Source organism: Herpailurus yagouaroundi, unplaced genomic scaffold (genome assembly GCF_014898765.1).
Source record: "Herpailurus yagouaroundi ecotype Mexico unplaced genomic scaffold, PumYag 569, whole genome shotgun sequence".
NCBI lineage: Eukaryota > Metazoa > Chordata > Mammalia > Carnivora > Felidae > Herpailurus > Herpailurus yagouaroundi.
The window spans coordinates 1,097,048-1,121,510 of NW_024412786.1; the positions used below are offsets into that span (position 1 = coordinate 1,097,048).

The window sequence follows — 24,463 nt, forward strand, 5'->3', positions numbered from 1 at the left end:
TTGGCAGGGTAAAAAACAGATGTTTGAAAACCTATTGGTCTTAGGGGCGCCCGGGTGGCTCAGTCGGTTGAGTGTCCCGAGTTTGGCTCAGGTCATGATCTCATGGCTTGTGAGTTCGAGTCCCATATCGGGCTCTCTGCTGTCAGCGCAGAGCCTGCTCGGGATCCTCTGTCCCTCACCCTCTCTCTCTTTCTGCCCCTCCCCTGCTTGCACTCTCTCTCAAAAAAATAAACATTAAAAAAAAAAAAAAAAAAAAGAAAGAAAAAGAAAATCTGTTCTAGCAAACACTGAGGACCAACCAGGTTTAAGTGAGCAACCGGGTGTCTGAAGCACAGAGGCCAAGAGAGTTGGGTGGGCTGGAGTGGGCAGACAGCAAAGGCTTTGAGGACCTGACTGGTGAGGACTTGCAGGAGAGAGAACACTCCCTAAAGGGCAAAAGAGGTTAAAAGGGACTCTGCTGAGATGTCAGGAACCTTTCCCTTCAAAAGCTGCCATATGCACGGGGTCTTTTTTCTCCTCGAAGGCCTAAATCCATGAGCTTTCAGGATCCGAGTCAGACAGTTTACCCCAAATCAGCCAGCAGCTACCATGCAAAGAGAAAAAAAAGGCCTTCCTTGACGGCAAGGAAGAAGGGGGATCCGTCAGTAGCAGGGTATTTGCTTTGTGTTACTGTTTTTCTGCCTTGAAAGCATCTGGTTAGGGAAGCAAGCTTCTTCGAGAAACCCTGGACAGTTCTTTGGGTGGTAGCAAGTCATTTCTTTCCTCTGTGGTTTTGAAGGGCTTCATTACAGCCTCAGGGGGCCATGAAAGGAAGAACTTTGACTCACACGCTTCTGGTCACCCCGCTCTCCTCCACGCTGTCTCCACACAGACTTGTCAAGGTAGCTCTGGATGGTTCTAGGACGAGGCTCTGGCCGCATTTTGCCCCAGTATGTGGGAGTGAGGGCATCTGGTGGTCTTTGAGAGTAAAAGTGGGGCTCCAAACAAGATCAGACCAGACTCCCAGCACTTGTATTCACCCGTTCCCGTGCCATACAGTCCACCCATTTATTTTATTTTTTACTTTTACTTTTATTTGAGAGTGTGCACAAGGAGAGGGGCAGAGGGGGCGAGAGCGAAAACCTTAAGCGGACTCTATGCTCAGCACAGAGCCCAACGTGGGGCCGATCCCACCACCCAGGGATCGTGACCTGAGCCGAAACCAAGAGTCGGACACTCGACCAACTGAGCCAGCCAGGCGCCCCACAATTTATCCATTGAAGGTGTACAAGTAACTGGCTTTGAGTAAATTCACAGAGCTGTGTATCCGTCACCACAATCAACATTTCATTAGGAGATTTTCGTTCTCACAGAAAGAAACCTCGTACCCCTTAGTTGTCCCCCCTAAATCTCCACCCTCCTCAGCCCTAGACTGATCTTTCTGTCTCTCTGGATTTGCCTGTTCTCAACATCTCAAATACATGGGCTCATACAATACGTGGTCCTTTGTGACCAGCTTTATTCACGTAGTGGAAGGTTTTCAGGGTCTGTCCGTGTTGTAGCGCGTGTCACTGCTTCATTTCTTCTGATTGCCAACGAATATTCCACCACGTGGATATCCTGCAATGTGTCCGTCCGTTTGCCAACTGACAGACGTTTGTGTTGTTTCCCCTTTTTGGCTGTTGTGACTGTGGGCTGTTCCCAGCAGGCACTGGTGTATGAGTTTTTGTGTGGACGTCTGTTTCCACTTCTGTGATGTGCTGCACCTGGGAGTGGCACTGCCGGGTCACACGGTGACTCCGGGTTTAGCCCTCTGAGGAACACACAAGTCTTCGTGGACACGTGTGCGTTCGTCTGGGTTGCACCCTTTTTGTGTCACGTATGCGGAGCTGTTCAGTGCCGTTGCTGTCATCTCTGCGTCCTCACACCGTTGGCCCGAGCTGCGGGCCGTCCCGGGAGGGCAGACGGTTGCCTTGCTCAGACCCTGTCATTCGGCATGTTCGTTGCGCAGGTGTTTGAGTGAGCATCTCCCAGAATTCAGATCGTGTAGGGGCTGGGATGTATCAGTGAGTAAATGACGTACGCCCGCCTTCATGCGCTCCCGTCTCAACGGGATGGACGGCAAATCGGTGTAAAGTGACAAATGCTAAAGGTGAAGGTGAAGGGCGGCATGGCGCTGAGTGCCGGGAAGGAATTCTGATGTTCTGCTGCGCAGCCTCACGGCGTGAAGAGGCAGCTGGGCGAGCAGTAGGAGGCGCTCTCCTGCAGGACGTGGAGGGCTGGTGGGTTGTTAAGGGCCGATTGCACCGCCCTGCGGTGCGGGGCCCGGGCTCCCACGCCCACGGGATGTTGGCACTGAAGACCGGCGCTCCTTATCTCCTCCTCCTCCCCCCACTGCCTTCTGACTCTGCCTGCCTGCCAGCCCCCTGCCGTCCACCCCTCCCCACCCACCTCCGCCCCAGCCTCTTAGGTTTTTTTGCGGAGAGCTAAGGGCAACGATAAGGGGAACTGAGAAGTCAGCGTCCTGAAAGGTGTGCGTGTTTCCACCCCACAGCCCACCTTGGGACACCTTGACCCCAAGCCCAGCAGTAAGTCCAACATGCTGCGGGGCCGCAACTCAGCCGCCTCTGCTGACGAGCAGCCCCATATCGGCAACTACCGGCTCCTTAAGACCATCGGCAAGGGCAACTTCGCCAAGGTGAAGCTGGCCCGGCACATCCTGACCGGGAAGGAGGTGAGCTCTGGGGACGGGCCGTGGGGCGTGGCCACACCCCCCAACTGTTGGCACCCAGGAGGTAGCGGTGGGACTGCTGCCACAGCCACCTCTTATTTGTCAGCTGGAAATGAAATCTGGACAGATAGATGTGTTGACGGGGATGGGGTTAGAGGAGGAGGGAGAGTCGAGTCCTGGGTCTCTCCTGTTCAGAGAGGGAAACTTGGGCTTTTTGTCTCACGTGCAGGTAGCTGTGAAGATCATTGACAAGACTCAACTGAACTCCTCCAGCCTCCAGAAAGTAAGCATACAACATCTTCTGTTCGTTTTTAAACCTCTCATCAGGGGTCAGCGATCCCGTGTGGGCCTCCCCTTGAATCCCCATTTTTAAAATCTCTTCGTCTTTTCACTGTCCCCAGTGCTCTGTGGCTCTGCTACCTGTGGGGCTCTGATGGGATCCACTGCATTGACTCCCCCTGGGTAGGCTTCCTGGCCACGGGCACTGGCTCTTTAGAAGTCTTTCTGCCCTTCCCTGCCATTTGGCCTGTCTGACCTACTTCCTGCATCGTGTCATCTGCTGGCCTGTGGCCCTATGCAAAAACACAACGTTCCTAGCCATTTCTAGAAACATGCGTTTGGTGATTCCAAGATCTAGAACGATCCAGGGGAGTGGCTCTGGAAGTACAGGGATAAGAGGGGGCAGGGAGCCTGCCACCAGATTCTGTGCCAGCAGCCTTTTAGGGGATGAGTATAGAAGGTTGGGTTTTTAGAAGCTCGACTCCAGTTTCAAGCCCCTGACAGTTTGTGCAGATAAAGGACAGGTAGTCCCAGTTTGCCTTCTCACTCCTAGGCTTCTCTTGGCTAAAAGTCACAGAGTCATCCACATGTAGTGTTCGCTAGATGAGGTTGAACTTTTTCTTCCCTCCTTTATTTACGGTGGGAAACTGAGGTCAGTCTTAGCTGAACAGGGGAGTCCTCCAGGTGGGAACACATACCCGCCCCGGTCGGGAAACTATGAAAAGCTGGTAGGAACGCGAAAAGGAGGCTTTGATTTGCAGAATGAGACAGCTTGCCAGTGATGGGTTGGCGTAGAACTGGACACTCTCTGCCCTCTCCTCCCATGCTGGGCTCCAGCAGTTGGGGGAAAGAGGAAGTCTCCCGTCTGGCTCCCCAAAAGCCTCCCCTGTTCAGGTCAGTCAGATTTCCTTGTGCCCCCATACTCCAGCTGACCCTGGCTCAGATTTTCTGATCTTGCTTCACCTGGTTCTCTCACGAGGTAAGCTGAAATTTTCTTTTCAGGAGCACCCTGTTGTTTAAGAGAGGGCATAACCTCATGCTAACAGTCAACTACGGTGAGATCGAGAAGCTTAGGACTAGGGCTTGGGGGCTGGTATTGAGAGAGGCGTTCACAGAATTACGGTGTGGAGGTTGAGGTGCCTTGACACGCTGGCAGTCAAAAGCAAAGTGTTTCCTGGTTGGTGCTCACTCAAGCCCCGGGATCCCCTCAAGGTTCTTTGGTTCAGAGGAAACGTTGCTGCCATCACCAGGGCTTTCCTGCCTGGGGCTTTCCCGAAGAAAGGGAAAGAGGGCTACTCTTGACATGTTGGCTCAGAGCCTACAGAGTCGGAGCCAGCTTGGTGTGGGCCATTTGGTCTTTGGTGCGGTCCAGCCTGCCATATGATAACTGCCAGAGTCGGCCTGGCCATCTTATTTCCTACCTCTCTTTCCTGCTTGCCTCTTCCTGACTGGCTGGAAGGCACCAATCCCGGACAAACGTAGCCAGTTTAAAAGCCTTTTAACACACTCTGTTACCAAGGCCAGTCTGATTCTGGCCGAATCACTCTGTTTAAATCTGATCCCAGCAGTGATCCGTAGGAAGGACAACACTGAAGAATCTAGCCCCCCCAGGGTTCTCAGCTGAGCTCAGAAAACTCCATGTTCTCCCAGAGAATGTCCCTTCCAGGCCAAGTGGGTGCCCTCAGGGGAAGAACCCGGGCAGCTGCCTCCAGCCCCACTTCAGCGTTGCTTACCACCCCTGAGGTGGCGTCCAGGACTTTTTGCCTCTCATCCAAGACAACTGCTGGACCAGGGAAGAAAGCAAGAGAAACCTGGGCTCTAACATGAAAAGGGAGCCAAGTTCAGAATCAGGTTCCTGAAGATTGGAAAGCCCGTCTCTTCCTTTTCAGCTCACAAAAGCTCTCGGACCTCCTTAAAGGGAAAACAAAAAACAAAAAAACCGTGTTCACTTTATTCCATGAACTATATCCTGAATTACCTCCAGAGGTCCTGGAGAGACCTCTCCTCCCCTTACCACCCCCCACCCCCCCAAAAAACAACAAAATGCAAACAACTACGTCTGCTCTTTGTGCAAACGGTGAGGCCTGGAAGTTACCAAGATCCCACCTCCAGTTCTCTGGCCCCCGCAGAGGGGATGGAGTTCGTTTCTGTCATCTTTCTTTATGGAAATACATGCTTTGGAGTCCCTGATTTTGTTTCACAAAGAGAGCGTGAGTGTGTGGAGGTGGGCTTGATTAAAATTGGCATCAGCTATATATAGGAGCGGCTTCTTCTGTCACCACCCCAGAGGCCCGGGAGAGAAGGGCCTGCCCACCAGTGCAGAGCCCTCTGACTTCTGTAAACCAGAAGACGGTGGGGACCCCCCTGCCAGCCCCCACCCCTTCACGCAGACCAAGCTGGAGGCTGTTTTGTCACTGAACTTTAGCAGCAGCCCTGGTTCTGAATATTCATGTACACGGGCTCACGCTCCCTCCTTCAGAGGCACCCAGCCAAACCCGTCTGCTCTTTGGGGGTTGGATTTGGGGAGACTGCGACAGAGGACACTTGGCCGCTTTAGCCAGATGCTGAACCCCAGGGTGCAGGTCGCTAGAGCCCAGCTTTCCTCCTGCCGACGCTTCTGCTCTCGTTCCCCTTCACCTACTTCTCAGCCATCAGGGACAGGCATGGGGGACCTGGACGGCTGCCCCATTTCTTTCCTCCGCCTGTTTTCTCTCTTGGGAAAAGAATTCAAACAGTGGCTCCGTGTGGAGGGGACCTGAGGGGAGCAAGTGAAGCAAGCGTGACCCCTGGTATTTTATTTTCCAGCTATTCCGCGAAGTAAGAATAATGAAGGTTTTGAATCATCCCAACATAGGTGAGAACCAGATGCCGTTCCTTCCTTCCTTCCTTCCTCCTCCACAGCACGGCTCCACTTCCCAGCCTGTGTCCCTCCCCGAGGCAGTGCTTTCTGGAGTCGGGAGTCTTTGAGGATGCCTCTGGGGATGCCCAGCTCAAGATCCAGCCCTGCCCCTGGCACCCTGGGCTCTTCTTAGCAGTGTGGCTGCCACGAGAGGAGCTTGCCCTTGTGGCAGGGGCGGGGTGGGGGGACCTTTCATCCCCGGGATGCCCCTGTTCACGTTAGGGCTCAGCGTGTGGCCCCTCCTACTTCTCTGACTCACGGCTTGGCCCTTTCTGTTGCAGTTAAGTTATTTGAAGTGATCGAGACTGAAAAAACTCTCTACCTTGTCATGGAGTACGCTAGCGGAGGTAGGTGTGGAACCACCTCTTCCCACGGGCCCCCGTGTTCCCCGGCCCCGGTAAGCTCCGACCTAGACCCCACCCCTGTGTCTTGCAGGAGAGGTGTTTGATTACCTGGTGGCTCATGGCAGGATGAAAGAAAAAGAGGCTCGAGCCAAATTCCGCCAGGTGGGTGTGGCTCCCTGTGCGGAGTGTGGGCCCCACCTCTGCCCTTTGGGATTTGGCATACGAGGAGGAGCTGCCTGTCTCTGAGTGGGCTGTGGAGGGTCCTTCGGGCTTTGCTTATCTATGTGGCAGCTTGGAACTAGGTCACCGGATCGCAGGTCCGCCATCCCGCCCTCGGGTGCCCCTCGCCTAACCCTTCTTCCTTCCTTCCAGATAGTGTCTGCTGTGCAGTACTGTCACCAGAAGTTTATTGTTCATAGAGACTTAAAGGTAAGACGTGCCCTCGTCCCCTGTCCCTGAGTCAGGTTTGGGTTGTTCACCCCCTGTCAACGGTGACCTAACCATCGGGCCCTGAGAGTTCAGGGAAACTCTAGCCTTTAATTTTTTGGAGATGATGAGGAAGCCCTTGGGGCTGCTTCCGCTGTAGGCCTTACGACCGGACTTAGAGGTCAGCCGGCCAGCGAACGGAGGGTCTCTGCCATCTCCTCGCTGGGCACGTCACCTTCCAGTGCTGCCGGGCGCGTCAGGAGAGCCGCGGGCTGTGCTGGCCCTTCCGGCCGCCGACCGAGGGAGGGACGTTGAGTGTCCCGCAGCTGCCCCACAGCTGCTTTGCAGGCGCGCACCCACTCCGCTCTCTCCCAGAGACGGTAGAGTGTGGACTACCTCGCAGGCGCCCGGCCCCCCAGTCCTAGCAGACGTGACCGCGATTAACCTGAGCCCGACGTGGCGGAAGCCCGGCACAGCTCGCAGCGTCTCCGAGCCCGCCGACCCCCGTGCGCTCCCGTGGCCGCCCGTGTGAGGGGTGGCCCGCGCTGCCCTCCTCCGGGCCAGCCTCTTCACACGGACCGAAGGCCTGCCCTGGAGTTGGTGGAGAATGTTCTGAGACAGGGGACGACTTCCTGTTTGTGCTCCCGTCCCCCACAGCCCCTTCCTGTTCGATGCCTTCCCGTGGTCCGCTCGGTCCGAACATTTTCCATCTTCCCGTCTTCCCTCCCAGGCGGAAAACCTGCTCTTGGATGCTGATATGAACATCAAGATTGCAGACTTCGGCTTCAGCAACGAATTCACCTTTGGGAACAAGCTGGATACCTTCTGCGGCAGTCCCCCGTATGCTGCCCCAGAGCTCTTCCAGGGCAAAAAGTATGACGGACCCGAGGTGGATGTGTGGAGCCTGGGAGTTATCCTGTATACACTGGTCAGCGGGTCCCTGCCTTTTGATGGACAGAACCTCAAGGTGGAGTGAAGCACAGGCTTAGGTCTTAAATTAAATAAATAAAAAATAAATAAATTATAAAAAATTAAATAAGAAAAAATAGATAGATAGAAAGATTTAATTTTTAAGTAATCTCTACACTGAACGTGGGGCTCAAACTCAACCCCGAGACCAAGTCACGTGCTCCACCAACTGAGCCAGCCCCGTGCCCCAGGCTTAGGTCATTTTTATTGCTTCTCCTTTCCATTCTCAGCCCCTTTGGTCTCACGCCTGACCTCTGACCTTTGCCACCTCTACCCTTTTTCCAAGCCAGAGCTTCAGAGGAGGGCTGGGTAAAGGTATGGCAGGAGACACTGGGCCTTCTGCACACAGTGGAATGGCCTCAGTTCCTTCCTCTAGGGATGGGATAGATTATAGATTGTGTGTCCATTCGCCCTTCCAAGGCACTTGGATGGCAGGCCTCAGGCTGGTCAAGCTAACGGGCACGGCGTATTTGACCTCAGTGCCTCTCTGGTGAGGTGCCTTGTCTCCGGCTCTCTGTCTCCTACCGTGTTTCATGCGTATCTGCCTGGTCAAGTCTTAAGCTCTCAGAAGCCTGGATATTAGGTTTCTTCCCTTGGTCTTGGGGTGATTTAAATTTCCCTCCTGCTGGGGCACCTGGCCGGCTCCGTCGGTAGACCAGGGGTACTCTTGATCTCAGGGTCGTGAGTTTAGGCCCCAGGTTGGACATAGAGCTTACTTAAAAATAATAATAATAATGATAAATTTCTCGGGGTGCTTTTGTGGCTCAGTCGGTTAAGCTCTCCACTTTGGCTGAGACCATGATCTCGCAGTTGGCGGGTTGGAGCCCCACGTCGGGCTCTGTGCTGGCAGCTCAGAGCCTGGAGCCTGCTTCGGATTCTGTGTCTCCCTCTCTCTTTGCCCCTCCCCTGCTTGTGTTCTGTCTGTTTATCTCTATCTCTCTCTGTCTCTCAAAAATAAACAAACATTAAAAAAACTAAAAAATAGTAATAATAAAATTCTCTCCTACTATAGGAGCTACGGGAGCGGGTACTGAGGGGAAAATACCGCATTCCGTTCTACATGTCCACGGACTGTGAAAACCTGCTTAAGAAATTTCTCATTCTCAATCCCAGCAAGAGAGGCACTTTAGAGGTGAGCAGCCAGGAGCCCAGCTGACTGGAAAGTTCTGGGTTCCTTGGGACACCTCCAAGCTGAGTCTCCTTCCTCCTTGCCCTTAACGCTTCCCTTTGCTCCCCCAGCAAATCATGAAAGATCGATGGATGAATGTGGGTCACGAAGATGACGAATTAAAGCCTTATGTGGAGCCACTCCCTGACTACAAGGACCCCCGGCGGACAGGTGAGGATCTGCTGAGCCGTGAGGTTGAACTCCCTAGGACTCAGGACCAGCCTTAACTGTATGTCCCCCCTGTGCAGAATTGATGGTGTCCATGGGTTACACACGGGAAGAGATCCAGGACTCACTGGTGGGCCAGAGGTACAACGAGGTGATGGCCACCTATCTGCTCCTGGGCTACAAGAGCTCTGAGGTGTGTGCCCCCTGCTCTATTCCCTGCTGGCCAGCTTTGCTGTCACTGGCAACCCCGTGCTTCTAGCACCCGTTGAGGGCAGAAGCTCCTCTCTGAGTAGGTGTGCTCTCTGCTGACGAATTTTAAGCCTCAGCTCTGGTGGGTAAAGCTCTCTGGCCTTTGCTTTCACTGGTCTCTGTCAGTGAATGAATAGGAAGGCTGGTGGGGTCTGGGCCTGGGTTGGGTTTCCAGGCGGGTGAGTAGATCTGGCTCAGTCTGTGTTGGTTAGGCCGGGTTTAGGTCGGTCTGGCTGGATCAGTTCTTTGTCTGTTGAGAAATCTTCGTGTCTGTTTCCATGTGTTTGTGTCCCTCTGCATCTGGAAGTGTCTGTCTCCAGGCGTTTGGGTGTGTGGGTCTCTGTGCCTTTCTTATACGGGTCTTGAGTCTTTGTGTCGCTGGTGTCTGGCTGTCTGTATCTGTGCGCATGTATGTCCGTCCTCCCGTCTGTTCATCTGGAGGCTTCGTGTTTGTTCTTGTGCCCGTCTGGGTAACCGTGTCTGTGTGTGAGTCCCTGGGTGTGTGTGGGAGAGTGGTCTTGCACACCATCTGCGTGTCCCCACATGCACTCCTGGCCTCCCCGCCCTGCTCTTCTCCTGGAAGTGTAGGACTCCCTCTCTCGGTTCTCACCTTTGCCTGGTCAGGAACAATCTAGCTGGGAGCAGGAGGGTGTGGTTTCGGAGTCTGAATGTGTGTTCTTATGGGCACGTGTATCCCTCTCTAGGGGTGGGGGTCTTCCGTGTGCTGGGGGCCGGGAGTCTTTGGCTCTGTTTGTCAGGAGCTGTGTCCGGGCCTGTGTGTCTCCAGGAGTGTTTAGATGCACCTGGCTCCTGCAGGAGTATGTCCCATGGGAGTCCGGGGAGGATTTGTGTCGGGCAAGGTGGTGTGTAAGTGGGTCCACCTGTGCGCATCTCCACATGATTTCTACCTCCTTTTTCTCTGCTTGCAGCTGGAGGGTGACACCATCACCTTGAAGCCCCGGCCTTCAGCTGATCTGACCAATAGCAATGCCCCTTCCCCCTCCCACAAGGTACAGCGTAGCGTCTCGGCCAACCCCAAGCAGCGGCGCTTCAGTGACCAGGGTGAGTGCTTTGGGGAGTTGCAGGTGGTGGACTCACCCCCTCCTGAAAGGACACAGGTTCCGGGGGCTTGGGATGACACTGCTGAGTTTCAGTCCCACTTCAGCCACGTCTTAGTAGCATGGCCTTGGGCAAGTCACTTAACTTCGCTCAACTTCACATGGGGTTTGCCAGCTTGCTGGCAGGCCTGCAGGAGAGCACCGTGTGTGTGTGTGTGTGTGTGTGTGTGTGTGTGTGTGTGGCACTTAGTTGGCCCCTTGCCCTTATCCATTCCCTCTGACCCAGCAGCTGGTCCTGCCATTCCCACGTCCAATTCCTACTCTAAGAAGACTCAGAGTAATAACGCAGAAAATAAGCGGCCTGAGGACGACCGGGAGTCGGGGCGGAAGGCCAGCAGCACAGCCAAAGTGCCCGCCAGCCCCTTGCCCGGCCTGGAGAGGAAGAAGACCACCCCCACCCCTTCCACGGTGAGCCTCCCTCCTGCAGTGGGGCCCACCCTCTCCAAGCAGCTCCCTCCAGCTGCCTCCCTGACCTTGCCTCCAGGGCCATGTTTGCTTGCTGTACGAAGCCTACCCCCAAGAGTTTGAAAAGCAGAATCCTTTCTTTTCCCAAAGCCAGTGCTGTGAACAGAACACTTGGGTGTCTGTGATACACCTCTGCCCTTTATTTCCCACAGAACAGCGTCCTCTCCACCAGCACAAACCGAAGCAGGAATTCCCCCCTTTTGGAGAGGGCCAGCCTTGGCCAGGCCTCCATCCAGAATGGCAAAGACAGGTGAGTGGACCCAGGCCCTGCCTACCATGCTCCCCCACAGCCATCTCACGGCGGTGACGTCTGTCAGCCCCCCCCCCCCCCCCCGCTCCCTGGAGTTCCGTCCTGGCTCTGTCCAGTCCAGCTTGTCCACGCACCAGCCCTCCTCCCTGCCACTCTCCACCCCCCACCCCAAGTCTCCCATCCCCTGTGCTCCTGTGACTGCTCCTTGCAGCAGGCACACCGAGTGAGACTCCGTGGTCATCTTGGCTGCATTCTCGCCTGATTTGGTGGGGTTTTTTCTTTCCTTTTTTTTTTTTTTTAGTTAGTTAGTTTGTTTATTTATTTATTTAATTTAAGCAACGTCGGCACCCAGCGTGGGGCTCGAACTCACGGCCCTGAGATCCAGAGGTGCACGCCCTTGCGACTGAGCCAGCCAGGCACCCCCACCTTCGGGCTTCTTGACTGCAGCCAGGGCACAGCAACTGCGCTCCTCTAGGCCCCAGTGCCTGAGGCTTTGGTTCGGTGGCCCCAGCTCAGGGCAGAACCGAGAGATGTCCCACCTGAGGGGCATACGTGTTGAGGGTGACCCCGGCTGTGCCCGTGAGAACAGAGGTCCCCTAGCCTTGACTGTCAGCATCTCTTGGTGTGTTGCATTCTTGGCTCCTCCTCTTCCGAGCTTAATGAAAATTCCCCAACACCCTGCTCTTTCTGTCGACAAAACATCCTTGTTCTCAGAGTTCCTAGGGGACCAGTGCAACCCAGAGGCAGTTCCATCCCGTTGGCTTTTCTGCACTTTTGGTTTCCTCCCCCCGGGTTTTGGCCTCGCTTTCCTCACCCCCGGTGCTCCGCTTCCCAGCCCCGCCTTCCTGGTCTCTGACTCGAGTCCCATTGCTGCTCCCCAGACCTGACCTGCATCCTGCCGAGGCTCCCCGGCTCTGGCCCTTCCTGCCCTGCCCTTGCTTCCTAACCTGAGCCTCCTGCCCCCACCCACCCCTAACCCAGGCCTCTTCGCTGCTTTTGTCTCCTAGCCTAACCATGCCAGGGTCCCGGGCCTCCACGGCTTCTGCTTCCGCCGCAGTCTCTGCGGCCCGACCCCGCCAGCACCAGAAATCCATGTCGGCCTCCGTGCACCCCAACAAGGCCACTGGGCTGCCCCCCACGGACAGTAACTGTGAGGTGCCGCGGCCCAGGCAAGTGTGCTGGGGCACCTGGCGCACCCGGTGCCCTCAGCCTGCCCCCCCCTCCCCGCCCCACCCTTCCCAACAAGTTCTCCCCGCTCCCCGGGGGTCCTGCTCTGTTCTTGGCATCTTAGCCACAAGCAATGGCTCTGTCCCCTGCAGTCAGGAAGTAGAGGGAACAAAAAAATAGCTTAATGCCCCTCTTTTCCTCCAGTTCTCCCTCTCAGAACAGATATGCAAGAAGCCGTCCCGAGGCTCCAGAAGGAAGCCTTTTTGTTCTGAGCCTTCCTGGACTTCCTTAGGACCCCAGGGACAGTCAGCATCAAAGGGATTCAATCCTTGAGGGTTGGTCGACATTGTCCCCTTGAGGCTCCAGTGTGCCTAGCTCCCAAGGAGCCTCTTCTGTCTGGCCTGTTCTGCTCTCCACACACGTATCCTCCCTTGCCTCCCTCCCTCCCCCAAACCATCTCCTCCCACCTCCACCCAGATGTCCTCCTTTCTGGTGTCCTCAGTGGTCACACCCCTTCCTTCTGTGTCCTCCGTGATGGCTGCCTCTGCCCCAGCGTCCCCCTCCCCTGTTCCCACGCCAGGATGCCACAAGGGCTCGGTGGTGATGACATTCTTGTGCCCTGATGCATTTCCCCCACCCCCACCTCTCTTCCCACAGCACGGCCCCCCAGCGTGTCCCTGTCGCCTCCCCCTCCGCCCACAACATCAGCAGCAGTGGTGGAGCCCCAGACCGAACTAATTTCCCCCGGGGCGTGTCCAGTCGAAGCACCTTCCACGCTGGGCAGCTCCGGCAGGTGCGGGACCAGCAGAATTTGCCCTACGGTGTGACCCCAGCGTCTCCCTCTGGCAACAGCCAGGGCCGGCGGGGGGCCTCGGGGAGCATCTTTAGCAAATTCACTTCCAAGTTTGTACGCAGGTGAGTCGGGGGGCTTAGGGTGGCAGAGAGAATGAGGCCAGGTCTTCCTACCTGCCTGGGAGTGGGGGTGGGGACTCGGCACTAGGCTTGTGTCCTGGGGTTAGCAGAGGCCTTAGAAAGCCTAAGAAGTTGGGTCTTTGTCAGCACCTCATGATCCCAGACCCGTCCATCCTTCTCAGGCTCTCCCCAACTCCTGTACACACCCCTCGTTCTCTGGCCCCAAGAGCAGATGGCCAATGCCGCCTCCTCTCTAGGAGAGTGTGAACTCAGATGCTAAAATAAAAGCCCCCCTCTTCTCTCCTGGGTTCCCATGGAAACTTATATTTGGTGACGCAGCTGCAAAGTCATGAGGCCTGAGCCAGGCTGGGCCGGCAAGGAGAGTGTTTCCGGGTCCTTCGTCTCGCCCCCTCTGACCTCCTTTCCCCCCACTCAGCTGGTTAAGTTTGCACCCTCTGCCCCAGCCTCGTCTTTCTGCCCCAGGCTCACCAGGAAGAAGGCCAGAAGCGAAGTAGCTGGTGGGGGCCTGGTGGCCTCCTCCCTCGCAGCCCAGTGTGCTGAGGCTTTCCTGAGCAGCAAGCGCGGAGGCGGTGGGGGGGGGGGGGGGGCGGGTAGTTCTCTCCATGAGGTCTCTCACCTGGTCCCCAGGTCCCCAGCTGCCCCGGAGAGACAGCTGCAATCCTGCCCGGCAGGACGCTATCTGTCTCCATCCCTCCGTTTGCCCTCCCGCCTCAGGGTAGCTCCAGAAGCAGCAGCGGGCTCGGGGAGAGCAGGCTTGCTGCCCTTCCTGGTGCACTTCAGTCAGCTCAGCTGGAGCAGCCAGAAACCGTGCCCCTTTCCAGCCCTGGAATGCAGGGCAGCGGGGCGGGACGGGGGCAGGTCCCGGTGTCTAGGACTCTCGTCTCGCTGAGCGGCTCTTCCACAAATGGGGTGACCGTTGAACCTGTAAAGCCCACTCCCCACCTGCTTATCCACATACTGTCTTGTTGGTTTTTTTTTTATTTCTTTTTTTATTTTGTCTTTTTTTGTTTGTTTTTTTAGAAATCTGTCTTTCAGGTTTGCCAGAAGGTAGGCGTTCAGCCCGCTGTGTGTGTGTGTGTGTGTGTGTGTGTGTCTGTGTGTCTGTGTCTGCGTCCCGTGTCCTGCCTCCGTCATTAACTCCCCTTTTCTGGCTCTTGCTCCCTCTTCCGTCTGCTAACCACGTCTGTGTGGCCCTCTCTCTGCCATCTTAAAGGGATGAAGACCGCCTCTGACTGGGTGGCCGCTCGGGGCAGATGGCTTTGCAAATGAGGAGCCTGTCCACAGGCGAGGGGGATCTTCTCAGGGAATTCTCCCTTTAAGATTGTCTCCTCACCCCCACCCCAGGTTTGGGTTTCGGTCGCAAGCATTGGGTTCCTTTCCTGGCCCTTCCCCTTGTCTGTGCATGCGCTGTGAAGAAGCTCCACGACGGTTGCAAGTGCATCTGGGATGGTACCTCATTCTGGGTCTCCTGGTCTTTCGCCTTCTCTGGTCCCCTGAACTTCAGAGCTGTGTGACCTCTTGCCCCTGTCCTGTGGATAGCAGGACTTCGGAAGTACTACAGGGACGCCGGGGTCCTAAGGCTCCAGCGTGATGCTTGCAGGCCCAAGGAGCCTTTGCCTCACGAGTGGGCACGGCACCCCCTTGTGGCAGCTCCTGTTAGAACTAGCCCCCCACCCCACCATCACCCAGCACACCTCCTGCCTCCAGCAGGACGTATCTGGACGAATCAGGCCACCTCTCTTCTGGGCTGTGTTCTCCGGATGAGGACAATGGCTTCCAGAGAGCGGGGGGGCCGGGATGTTCTGGGGCGGGAGCCACCTACCCCATAGTCTTGGCAAAACAGTGGGAGATCCCGCCCCCTCCCTCAGACATCTCCCTTCCTAGACTGGATCCTGGCTGGGCCACCACCCTCTGGCCCCATCCTCATCCTCTCTGGAGGCCTGGGTGGGCCAGATACCCAACTGAAGACCCAAGGGCCGGGTTGGGAGCACTGGTTCCCCAAGGCTGTCGGCCCAGGCCCCGTGCTGGGGCTAGGACACCGGCAGGCACGTTGGTGACCCAACTGACTAATGCCAAGACGGGGTCTTTAGGCTTTCCCCTTTCCACCCACTGCTCCCCACCCAGCTCTTCACTGCATGGCTAGCTGTTGACTCACAGGCCCCGGTGACAGGGCGCCTCCACCCACAGGGCAGGAACCAGGTGGGGCTGGGGAGAGCAGCAGGCTCCTTCCCCTGCACAGCCCGGGCTCCCCGCTCGCAGTGCGCTGGTGTGCATTCGTGTGTCTGTTGTGTCTTCGTGTTCCTTTTCCGTGTGCCGCTGCCGCTCTCTCTCATCCTCCTCACATCCCTGCCCGCCTCTGTAGTCCCCAGTATCCCGGCTCCGGGCACCCATGTTCCCACCAGGAGCTGGAGAAGCCGCTCAGCGGGGCCAGACCTCTTCCCCACCCACCCTCCCGAGGTGCTGGCCCTGCCCTGCCCTGCCCTCTCTCCTCCGTTCTGTACAAGCAGATGGCCTGGCAGCCTGGCAGGCAGGGGAGTCATAAAAGAATGGGGGAGGCGGGCTTGTCCACGGCCTGCCTCGGGCCCTTCTCCCCCTCCCCTTCCCCAGGCACCCATCCCCAGGCAGTTCCAGCTCTTGGCCCTTTGAGCCTCCCGGGAGAGGCTTCTGTCTGCCCTCCCTCCCCCCCTCCCCCCAGCCCAGCCCCTTCCCTTGGAGAGGACCAGGGCTCTGGGGCCTGGGTATTCTGATGTTGAAGACCCGTTCACAGCGTGAGGCCCTGGCTGTGGGCTGGTGGGGGAGCTGCCTCGTGCTGTGGCTTGTGCTCCATGCGTGTGCCTGCACATCCACACCCCCCTCCCTCCCTCCCTGGAGCAGAGGCTCCGTCTCCCCAGCACAGAGCTCTGGGAGCGTGGGGGGGGACAGGCCCCATGTGCCGGGCTCCCTGCCGGAAAGGGACAGGTGAGCCGCCAGCGTGAGGTGCTGCAGAGCCGTGTTGGCCTGCCAGGTGACGGGCGAGTGGCCTTCGGGCTCGGGTCCCGCTCACCCACCAGTGGCGCCTCACCAGACCCACCCTCACCTGGGTCTGCGGCGGCGGAAGGAGCGAGAGGTCCCAGCACTAAACTCTCCCTCGCTCTGTTTTTTGAGGAACCTGAATGAACCTGAAAGCAAAGACCGAGTGGAGACGCTCAGGTGAGAGGGCCGGAGCCAGCACCGGCCCTGCCCGGGCCACCGGGCTTGCCACGAGCCTCCTGCTCCTGTCTTCCTTCTGCCACCTGGCTCTTCCTCCAGTGGTTCTGCCCGGTCCCCACCCTCTTGGGACCTCCCTTTCCTCAGAGAATCCCCACACCCCAGCTGATGTATTCTGGAAGCAGGAGCCCTAGGCTGGGCGGCTGGGGCTACAGATTTCCTCCCCACCGCCCAGCTCACCTTTCTGGCCAGCCGCTACTCTCTGTCCACAGTCTGCGAACCGCTCAGGGCTGTTGAGCACGTGCTCCCCTTTTTTCCCGACCCTCCCCTCTTCCCAGAAAAGCATGGAACTGGCGCCCTCCCGTCCCCTGTCCCCTGCCGGGGCCTGGCTTCTCCTCACCTTCTCCGCCCTCCCTGAGAGAGAGATGCAGGTGGCAAAACCGCCCACCCCGCTCACCCGCCCGCGGCCCCCCCCCCCCCCCCCCGCCTCTGCCCTCTCCGCAGACCTCACGTGGTGGGCGGCGGAGGCACTGACAAAGAAAAGGAGGAGTTTCGGGAGGCCAAGCCGCGCTCCCTACGCTTCACTTGGAGTATGAAGACCACGAGCTCCATGGAGCCCAATGAGATGATGCGGGAGATCCGCAAGGTGCTGGACGCAAACAGCTGCCAGAGCGAGCTGCACGAGAAGTACATGCTGCTGTGCATGCACGGCACGCCGGGCCACGAGAACTTCGTGCAGTGGGAGATGGAGGTGTGCAAACTGCCGCGGCTGTCTCTCAACGGCGTGCGATTTAAGCGGATATCGGGCACCTCCATGGCCTTCAAAAACATTGCCTCCAAAATAGCCAACGAGCTCAAGCTTTAACAGGCTGCCGGGAGTGGGGGGCGACGGAGGCGGGCCAGCTGGACGTAGCTGCTGGGGCCGGGCTCCGACCCACCTGGGCGAGACTGCAGAGATGGATTGGTCTGTCTCCCCCTGCTGGCGCTTCTCCCCTCCCGCCCTCCTTGGTTGGTTTTTTTTTTTTCTTCTTCCATGTTTGGGGGGGGACGGGAGACGGTTCTTGCCCCCCAACATTTGCCCCTGCCCAGAAAGTCCCCCCCCTTCCCCCCTCTCCCCCACAGGAGGCCAAGGAAGGGGGGGGAGGGGTGGGGGGGCGGGGCTCCCCCTCGGTACTGCGGTTGCACAGAGTATTTCGCCTAAACCAAGAAATTTTTTATTACCAAAAAGAAAAAAGAAAAAAAAAAAAAAATCCCAGCGGCCACCTTTCCTCCCCGCCCCATCGGGACAGTTGAGACTGGATCTGTGGGGTTTCCCGGGAGGGTGGCTCAGGGCTGGAACACTCTCAGGCAAGAGTGGTGGAGCTCCCCGTCAGGCCCTCCGCCAGGCCCACTTTGGGCTTCTCCCCTCTCCTTCCCCCCTTCCCCTCCAAGCAAACCACCAGAGGTGGCCTTCCCCTGACCTCGGGCCCCAGGGCTGGAGGCCCGGACGGCCGGGCCGGGGACCGGGGGGGGGCTGGGGGCGGGGCGCTGCGCAGCCCTGAAGTTGGGGGGTGGGGGGCGGCGGCAGCTCCGGGCTGGCAGGCGCGGCCCGGGTCCCCGGCCCCCTCCACACTGTATCCTCTGCCCCTCCTTCCCCAGAGCCGGGCATTTCCTTCCACAAGCTGCTGTGGGGACTTTTGTTCCCCTCCTCAAAAGTCTGTGCCATCTTCTCCCACCCCTCCTGGGTAGAAGGCGGGGCTGACCCCGGGGCCGGGAGAGGGGAGGGGACTGCAGGGCAGATGGGCTCCTCGGCCCCCAGGGGGCCGCCTGGGCTGCTAGTCTCCGGAACAGGGATGCTGGGCACTCTCCATCAGGGGAGAGCCTTTGTCTGAAAGCACAGCCCCTCGCCGTTCCTCTCCCCTGCCCCTTCATTGGCATTAATCTGGGCACCAGCTAGTTCCATAGCAGTGACTCCCCCCTCACCACTCATCTCGGCCTTGCCTTTTCTTCCTGACACTGTCGCCCCTCCTCTCAGGAGACACTGCCCAGGGCCTCCACGGGCCCGCTGGCAGGAGGCTGGATAGGGCAGCAGGGCCGGGAGCATCTGCCCTCCAGGGGGTGGGGGGACAGACAGGCCTAGTGACTCCCAGCTTGCTAACCTCCTCGGCCAGTGTGGGAGTGGCTGGTCATGGGCGCTTGGCTGGTGGCGGCCGCCGCATCCCTTAATTTATTTCTCTGCTGTTTCTGTTCCTGAGAAGTTGGGGGAGGGGGCCCTGCCGAGGCTGCCCCCACCCTCACCTGAGTTGTACATTTTTTTTTTTGTGATGGGTTTTATTTTTTATTTTATTATTTTATTTTTTCTTTTTTTGATTTATGATGACTCCACCCCTACTCATCACCCCCCTGTTCCCAGCCCAGGCTCCGCGGCAAGGCGAGCCCTTGGGTCCCAGGAAGGGGCCTAGCCAACCTCAGCCCTCCTGCTCCAGGCCCTGACTGCAGGCTCTGTGGGCTCGGGCTCAGGCTCCGACCAAGGGCTCCCCCTCTCCCTTCTTCCCTCTCTTCCTCCCTCCCCATCCCTCCTGCCCAGTGGAACAGCCCGGGTGCTCTTCTGAGGGGCCTGGAGGGCATGGCTTGGCTCCCAGAGAGGGTGGTGGCCCGTGGGGGGGGCCTCCCAGGCAAGGTGGCCCCTCCCCACCCGCCCCCCCACCCCCACCCGCACTTAGTTTCTCCTCTGGATCAAACACGTAATAAAGAGAATGTTTGGAATCTGAGCTGCCTCCTTGTTTCTTCTCCCAACCGGGCAGGGACCCAGTCCCCATGGGCAAGATGTGGCCCAGCCCGCCAGCCTTGCAGGACAGAATGGATTCCTGTCTGAGGCCTGGGGGAGGCCAGTGCTGGGTGGCTGCTCCGTCCCACCCTCGGGGCACAGACCGGAAGCAAAGCCCAGGGACCTCAAGGGCAAAAGAGAGAGCGCTCCGTGAACTTGGAAGATTTTATTTATTTTTTAAAAACATTGAAAAATAAACCCATGTCTGCATATGTCCCCGGCCCTCCTTTCTCTAGGCTTTTGGGCAGTGGGTATAGCGGGCACCTTCAGAGCTCCACGGCACTTCCCAGCAGGCTCCGGAAGACAGGAGAGCTGCCCATCCAGTTCGGCCACACTGAGGCCCCAAGGAACCTCTGCCCGCCTCCCCCCTACAGCCCCCTCCCCACCTCACCCTGACTTATTGCTAAAAGAAAGGAAAGAGGAAGAACAGCCCCTACACTGTCCACTCCCCCATCCCCCAAGCTAAGGTCACTACCCCCTCTACACGAAGGCCAAGGCCCAAAGGCCAAGCCCCAGCAGACTAGGAGGCAGCCATTCCAGCCCCAGCCAGGAAGAGAAAAGTACCCTCAGGCCAGTTCAGAAGGCCCCTGAGTCCCCGCCCCCGGGCTCGGGTGGGGGGGGTGGAGCCTCAGCTGCCAGAAACAAGTGCAGAACCCAGAGGTCCAGACTGTGCCCACTGGCAGCTCCGGGTCTTCGAAAGACCTGGCCAAGAGCTCTAGTCCCTTCTGTCCTCAGTGAAGCCAGAGGTGTCCAAGGACGGCCAGCCACGGGGTTCTGGAGCCTCTGGCGGGTGGAGGGCCGCAGGGCTCAGAGTGACGGTGCTGGAGGCTCCAGCGGGGCTCCAATCAGGGTGGGTGGGGGCTGAGGGCCGGGGCGGGCACTGTGGCGGGAGGCAGCCAGCGCCGGGCGGATGAGAGGTGGTGGGGGCTGGTTGGGGGCCAGCCGGGGCTGGAGGAAACGGCCCTGCTGGAGCGGGGGTGGCTGGCGGAGCAGAGTGGGAGCCGTAGGCAGAGGTGGCCTCAGCAGCGGGGGCGGCTGGGACAGCGAGGTGGGAGGCGGAGGAGGGGGCGGCACGGGGGGTAGCGATCGGGGCACGGATGTCGACACAGACGTGATCTGCACCTGTGAGGGGAGAGAAGGGAAACAGACTCGAGCGTGCCCTCGTCCCCGTCCACAAAGACGGAGCCGGCTCCTCTCCTCTCTTCCCGGAAGGGCTTCTTCCGCCCGCTCTCACCTCGTCGTCTTCCTCTAGGGCTGGGGCTGGCAAGGGGGCCCCTCTCCTCGACTCCTCCATGGGGACTGGGGCTCCGGGCGCCCCGTCCTGCTCGGCCTCCCACTCCTGCAGCACCTCCTCCAGATTGAAGCGGCGCCGGTAGCTCACGAAGAACGTCTTCACCTGGGTCAGAGTCTTGTTCCCGATCACCTCGGCTATAGCCCCGAAGTCTTTGCCGTACCTACGGATGGCTGCGAGGGTCAAAAGGGCAGCAGAGTGTGAGCGCCCCTTAGAACGAGCTCCTTCCCTGACCCTTCCCCGCTGCACCGGCTCCTCGGAGGCTGGGGAGAGATTCCCGGCGCTCTCCGCGCTCCCCCCCCCCCCCCCCCCCCGCCCCGGGTCTAACCCACCTTGCACGGCCAAGAGCTGCTCATCCGTGGTCCAGCGGGAGTTGAACTTGGTGTTGGCCTGGAGAGCAGGGAATATATCCTCTAGACTGGACATTATGGCAACAGGGGCCCTGCCCTCCGAGGCGGATCTTCCCTTTCTGCTCCGCAAGGTGGGGGAGGTGGGGGGTGCAAGCCCCTCCCTCACCCACGCCCAAAGCCATCTTACCTCAGGGGGGCGCAGTGGATCGATGCCACCCTCCAGCGCCTGGCGGAGGCCGCTATTGGTCTGCTTCATGCTTTGCACCTGAAAAGGTCAAGAGGCGACACCTCAAACTCTCCCCCCAGAAAGGCCACCGGTACCAACCCTCACCACGGCTCCGCTTCCCAACATGGCTCGTGGCCGCCCCCCCCCTTCCAGCTCGCTCCTCCCTCACAACAGCTCAGTAGGGGAGGCGCCCGGGTTCTCCCCGGCTCGCAGACCAGTTTCTATAAAAGATCCAGAAGAGAACGCCGCCGTGACTCAGACGTCTAAGAGATGGGGCAGAGGCAGGCTTGGCGCGTGCACACCACACACCTTCCGCCTCAGCCGTCCCCGCAACGTACTTCCCTGCTGCCCGCGGCCCGGTCCGCGGGGCCCCTTCTTTCCTCAGGCCCTCACCTGGCGCTTGAGGGAGATGAGCTGCGAGTCGAGGCCTCGAAGCGTGAGGTTGGCAAGGTCTGGGCTTCCTGACACAGCGGTGAGGCCCTCGGGGCTCAGGTACATGCCCTTGGGTGGGCGACGCCGGGTTCGCAGCGGGTGGTGGCGGTACTGAGACCCCTGGGCCTCCTTCTTCCCAGGGCCTGGGCGGGTATTCAGGGGCCGAGAGGGCAGAGGCTGCCAGGGAAAGGAGAGGGGTGGGTGGTGAGGAGCCCAAGGACGAGGTGGGCGCGTGGGCAGGGCCAGACCAGCTCGGGGGGGGGGGAACCTCACCTCTCTCTTGGGGTCTCCAGCATCTGGCTCCCCCTCACTCACGGCTCCTCGTCCCTCTTCAAGCTCATCACTGTTGACACAGGGACCAAGGAGGGAGTGAGGCAGAGGCCAGGGCCCCCAGAGCTCAGCTTGCCCCGCCCCTGGGCCCCCAGGGCCCCCACCTGTCTTCTTTGTCTTTTCGGCCCCCCAGCCGCCGAGCCTGTCTGTCCATCACGCTGGTCCGGCTGCGGGTCTTCTTCCACGAATAGTAATACTTTACCAGACTAGGGATCAGCTTGTCAGGCAGCTGGAAGGGCAATGCCAGGGGCTGGGACCCACCCAGGACCCTGGGCCCCGGGCGGGCTCGTCAGAACGGAGGGGCTAAGGAATGCTGGCAAGGGGGAATGGGCTTTTACCATCTGCTGGATCCGCTGGAAGCATTTGCCATGGAAGCCAAAGGCCTGTTCAAACAGCACCTTGTCCTCCACAGTCCACTCGTCAGGGAACGGGGTGAAGTTGGCCAGGTCGGCCAGTGACTTCTCTACATCGTGCTTATGCCACAAGAGCATGCCCAGCGCCTGGCCCGGGAGAGGGAACGACTCGGGCTCAGCTGCGCCCGGCACCGTCCCGTCCCCACCGCCCAAGTCCCTGTGGGGCCGAGGCTCACCTGCTCAATGTTGTAGCCGTGCTTCTCCTTGGCCATCGCAATGTACTTGTCAACTGCGGGGGTGGGAGGGGCCCGGTATTGGCGAAAGGGTTACACCTCCTGACCCGAGCCCGCCCAGATGAGGCTAGGCCCCGGAGCCTGAGCCCCAGGGGAGGGGCTGAACCCACACACCTCAGCCTCCAGCCCACTTGGAAGAAGAGCCGGCCACCAAATGGCATGAACCCAAGCCCCCGGCTCCCAGGGATGCAAACGAACCAGGATCCTGCCCCACTCACGTTTGGCATCTGACACACAGTGGTTGGGCGACCACACCAGCATCCCCTTCAGTTCCTTGTTGCTGTAGCGTGCAGGGCTCTCTGAAAGACGGGCGCAAGAAGGATCGGCCTGGTGGCACTGGCCTGGACCCACGCCAGAGGGTGGCAGAGGAATGGGGCCTGTGAGGTGAGGCCCAGAAGGGAAGGAGGGGCAGAGACCCAGACAGGAAGGCAGAGCAGGAAAACCAAGCATGCCATGGGCCACCCACCCCCGCCCGCCCGCCCGCCCGCCGGCCTGTCCTTCCAGCGGGCACCAGCCAAGGGCTCCCCCAGGTGAGGCTCAGGGCCAAGCCATGGGCCCTCCGCTCCCCTCCCTTTGCAGCCTGTCCTGCCACTCACCAGGCTTGCACTCCGGAATTACGGCCTGGTAATTGGTTCCAACGCGGATCATGCTGTCTGCGGAGCCAGGGGAGACAGTCAGGACTCCAGGGAGGGAGGACAGGAGGATGTGGCAGGGGTGGTGGCTGCCCTGGGGTTCTCCTTCCTGACCATTCAGGGCCCCCACCTTCCAGAAGGCTCACTTTTCCCTGATCTTCCCCCTCAGTTGCCCTCAGCCACAGAAGAAACTGGAAGACGGAGAGACCCTGCCTAGTCATAACCCATGGGAGGAGGGGGGGGGGCGCGGGCGGGTCAGAGGGGGGGGGGGTGCCAGGACAAGGGGCCAGTTTAGAGCTCAGGCCAAGCAGAGCCCTTTGTTCCGGCTGGGGGGGGGGGGTGGGAGGGGGGAGGCGGGTGCTGCCCCTAGACCTGGACCATAGCCCCGCAGGGAATCCAAAGCTCCTCCCCACCCCATGAGCCTCACAGCTCGGCGTGGAAGTGTCTTTCCAGCCCCTGCCCCAGCCAGACCTCAGTCCCCTACAAGGTAGCAAGGTATGAGCAGCCCAAACTGTGGAGAGGAGGGCCGCCCGAGTCCTTCAGAGACTGAGGGCAGGGCGGGGGTGGCAGGACCGCCTCCTTGGCAGCTAGGGGCCCAGCCTCCGGATTCCCAGTGCCCGCAGCCCCCAGGCTGGGGGAAGAAGCAAGACAGAGGCTCCAGTCCTGGAAGGCAGGAGCCATCAGTCTAAAACGCCCGTGGTCAGCAACACTCCCCCCGCCCCACTCGCGTCCCCGGTGCCGGTGCACCTTTAACCCTAGGCCGCCGGGCTCACCGTGCGAGTGCTCCTCCTCGCTGCTGTCATCCTCCGAGTGCGGCTGCCCGCCGTTGGGCGCCGTCTTGGCCCGGCTGCGGGACAGGATCCCGGAGCCCGCGCTCGGCTTCTCCATCACGGAGGGCATTACCCCGCCCAGCTGCCCCCGGGGGGGCGCGGGAGCCTTCGGAGAGCCGCGGTGGTTGCCGCGCTCGCCTCGAGTGCCGTGCCCGGCCCGGCCTGGAGAGGTCGCCACTGAGGCTACGAGAGGCAGGAGGTCAGCGTGGCTAGGGTCCGGCGGGGCGGGAACCCTGCGGACAGCTCAGCGCTCGCCGCGACCCCCACGGGCGAGGGCGTCAGAAAAGTTTGTGCAGGAGTGGGGTACGCGGGGGATGAGCGCAAGGTCCGGTGCGGCTGGGGCGCGCTCGCTCTGTACGCTCCACGGGATTGGGGCTCCCTCGGAGAAGTCGGGGCGCCCGGCTTCTGGGGCGCCTCCGAGCCCCACCGCCCTCCCGCCCACGCAGTTGAGCGGGCGGGCGCTGCGGCGCAAGTGGCGCCCCCCGCGGGCTGCACGCCTCCCGGCTGCACCGGGATGCCCCAGTCCCCAGGCGGGGACCCCCGTCCCGACCAGACCCCTGCCCGCGACGGCAGGCGGCGGGGCCCCGGC

The 24,463-nt window shown here is 59.6% G+C and overlaps 2 protein-coding genes across 9 annotated transcripts in view; one reads left to right on the forward strand and one right to left on the reverse strand.

The window, feature by feature from the left end:
• MARK2 (microtubule affinity regulating kinase 2) overlaps positions 1–17,609 on the forward strand; it is a 57,175-nt gene extending 39,566 nt beyond the window's left edge. The window contains exons 2-19 of one of the 7 annotated variants that reach the window (XM_040465941.1): positions 2,534–2,713; positions 2,940–2,993; positions 5,795–5,843; positions 6,170–6,235; positions 6,324–6,394; positions 6,605–6,661; positions 7,389–7,625; positions 8,640–8,759; positions 8,867–8,966; positions 9,044–9,156; positions 10,142–10,274; positions 10,560–10,738; positions 10,948–11,045; positions 12,053–12,214; positions 12,870–13,127; positions 14,166–14,192; positions 16,290–16,334; positions 16,836–17,196. In XM_040465941.1, coding sequence (XP_040321875.1) covers positions 2,534–2,713; positions 2,940–2,993; positions 5,795–5,843; positions 6,170–6,235; positions 6,324–6,394; positions 6,605–6,661; positions 7,389–7,625; positions 8,640–8,759; positions 8,867–8,966; positions 9,044–9,156; positions 10,142–10,274; positions 10,560–10,738; positions 10,948–11,045; positions 12,053–12,214; positions 12,870–13,127; positions 14,166–14,192; positions 16,290–16,334; positions 16,836–17,196 — 2,310 coding nt within the window. Of the gene's footprint in view, positions 1–2,533; positions 2,714–2,939; positions 2,994–5,794; positions 5,844–6,169; positions 6,236–6,323; positions 6,395–6,604; positions 6,662–7,388; positions 7,626–8,639; positions 8,760–8,866; positions 8,967–9,043; positions 9,157–10,141; positions 10,275–10,559; positions 10,739–10,947; positions 11,046–12,052; positions 12,215–12,869; positions 13,128–14,165; positions 14,193–16,289; positions 16,335–16,835 lie in introns of those variants that run through there. The other 6 variants (XM_040465944.1, XM_040465943.1, XM_040465942.1 and 3 more) reach the window with 6 other exon arrangements.
• Positions 17,610–19,288: 1,679 nt separating this feature from the next.
• On the reverse strand, positions 19,289–24,435 carry RCOR2 (REST corepressor 2). Of its 2 annotated transcripts, XM_040465949.1 has the most exons (12): positions 23,818–24,425; positions 23,009–23,065; positions 22,631–22,711; positions 22,356–22,408; positions 22,105–22,266; positions 21,871–21,995; positions 21,710–21,779; positions 21,398–21,613; positions 20,966–21,043; positions 20,761–20,818; positions 20,372–20,601; positions 19,289–20,259 (listed from the first exon to the last, which is right to left on the reverse strand). In XM_040465949.1, the coding sequence occupies exons 1-12, from the start codon at positions 23,942–23,944 to the stop codon at positions 19,945–19,947; spliced, it is 1,572 nt and encodes a 523-aa protein (XP_040321883.1). In that variant the 5' UTR covers positions 23,945–24,425; the 3' UTR covers positions 19,289–19,944. The 2 variants fall into 2 exon arrangements, with proteins under 2 accessions (XP_040321883.1, XP_040321884.1); XM_040465950.1 differs by lacking the exon at positions 20,372–20,601 and having other exon boundaries at positions 23,818–24,435.
• Between the last annotated feature and the right edge of the window lie 28 nt (positions 24,436–24,463).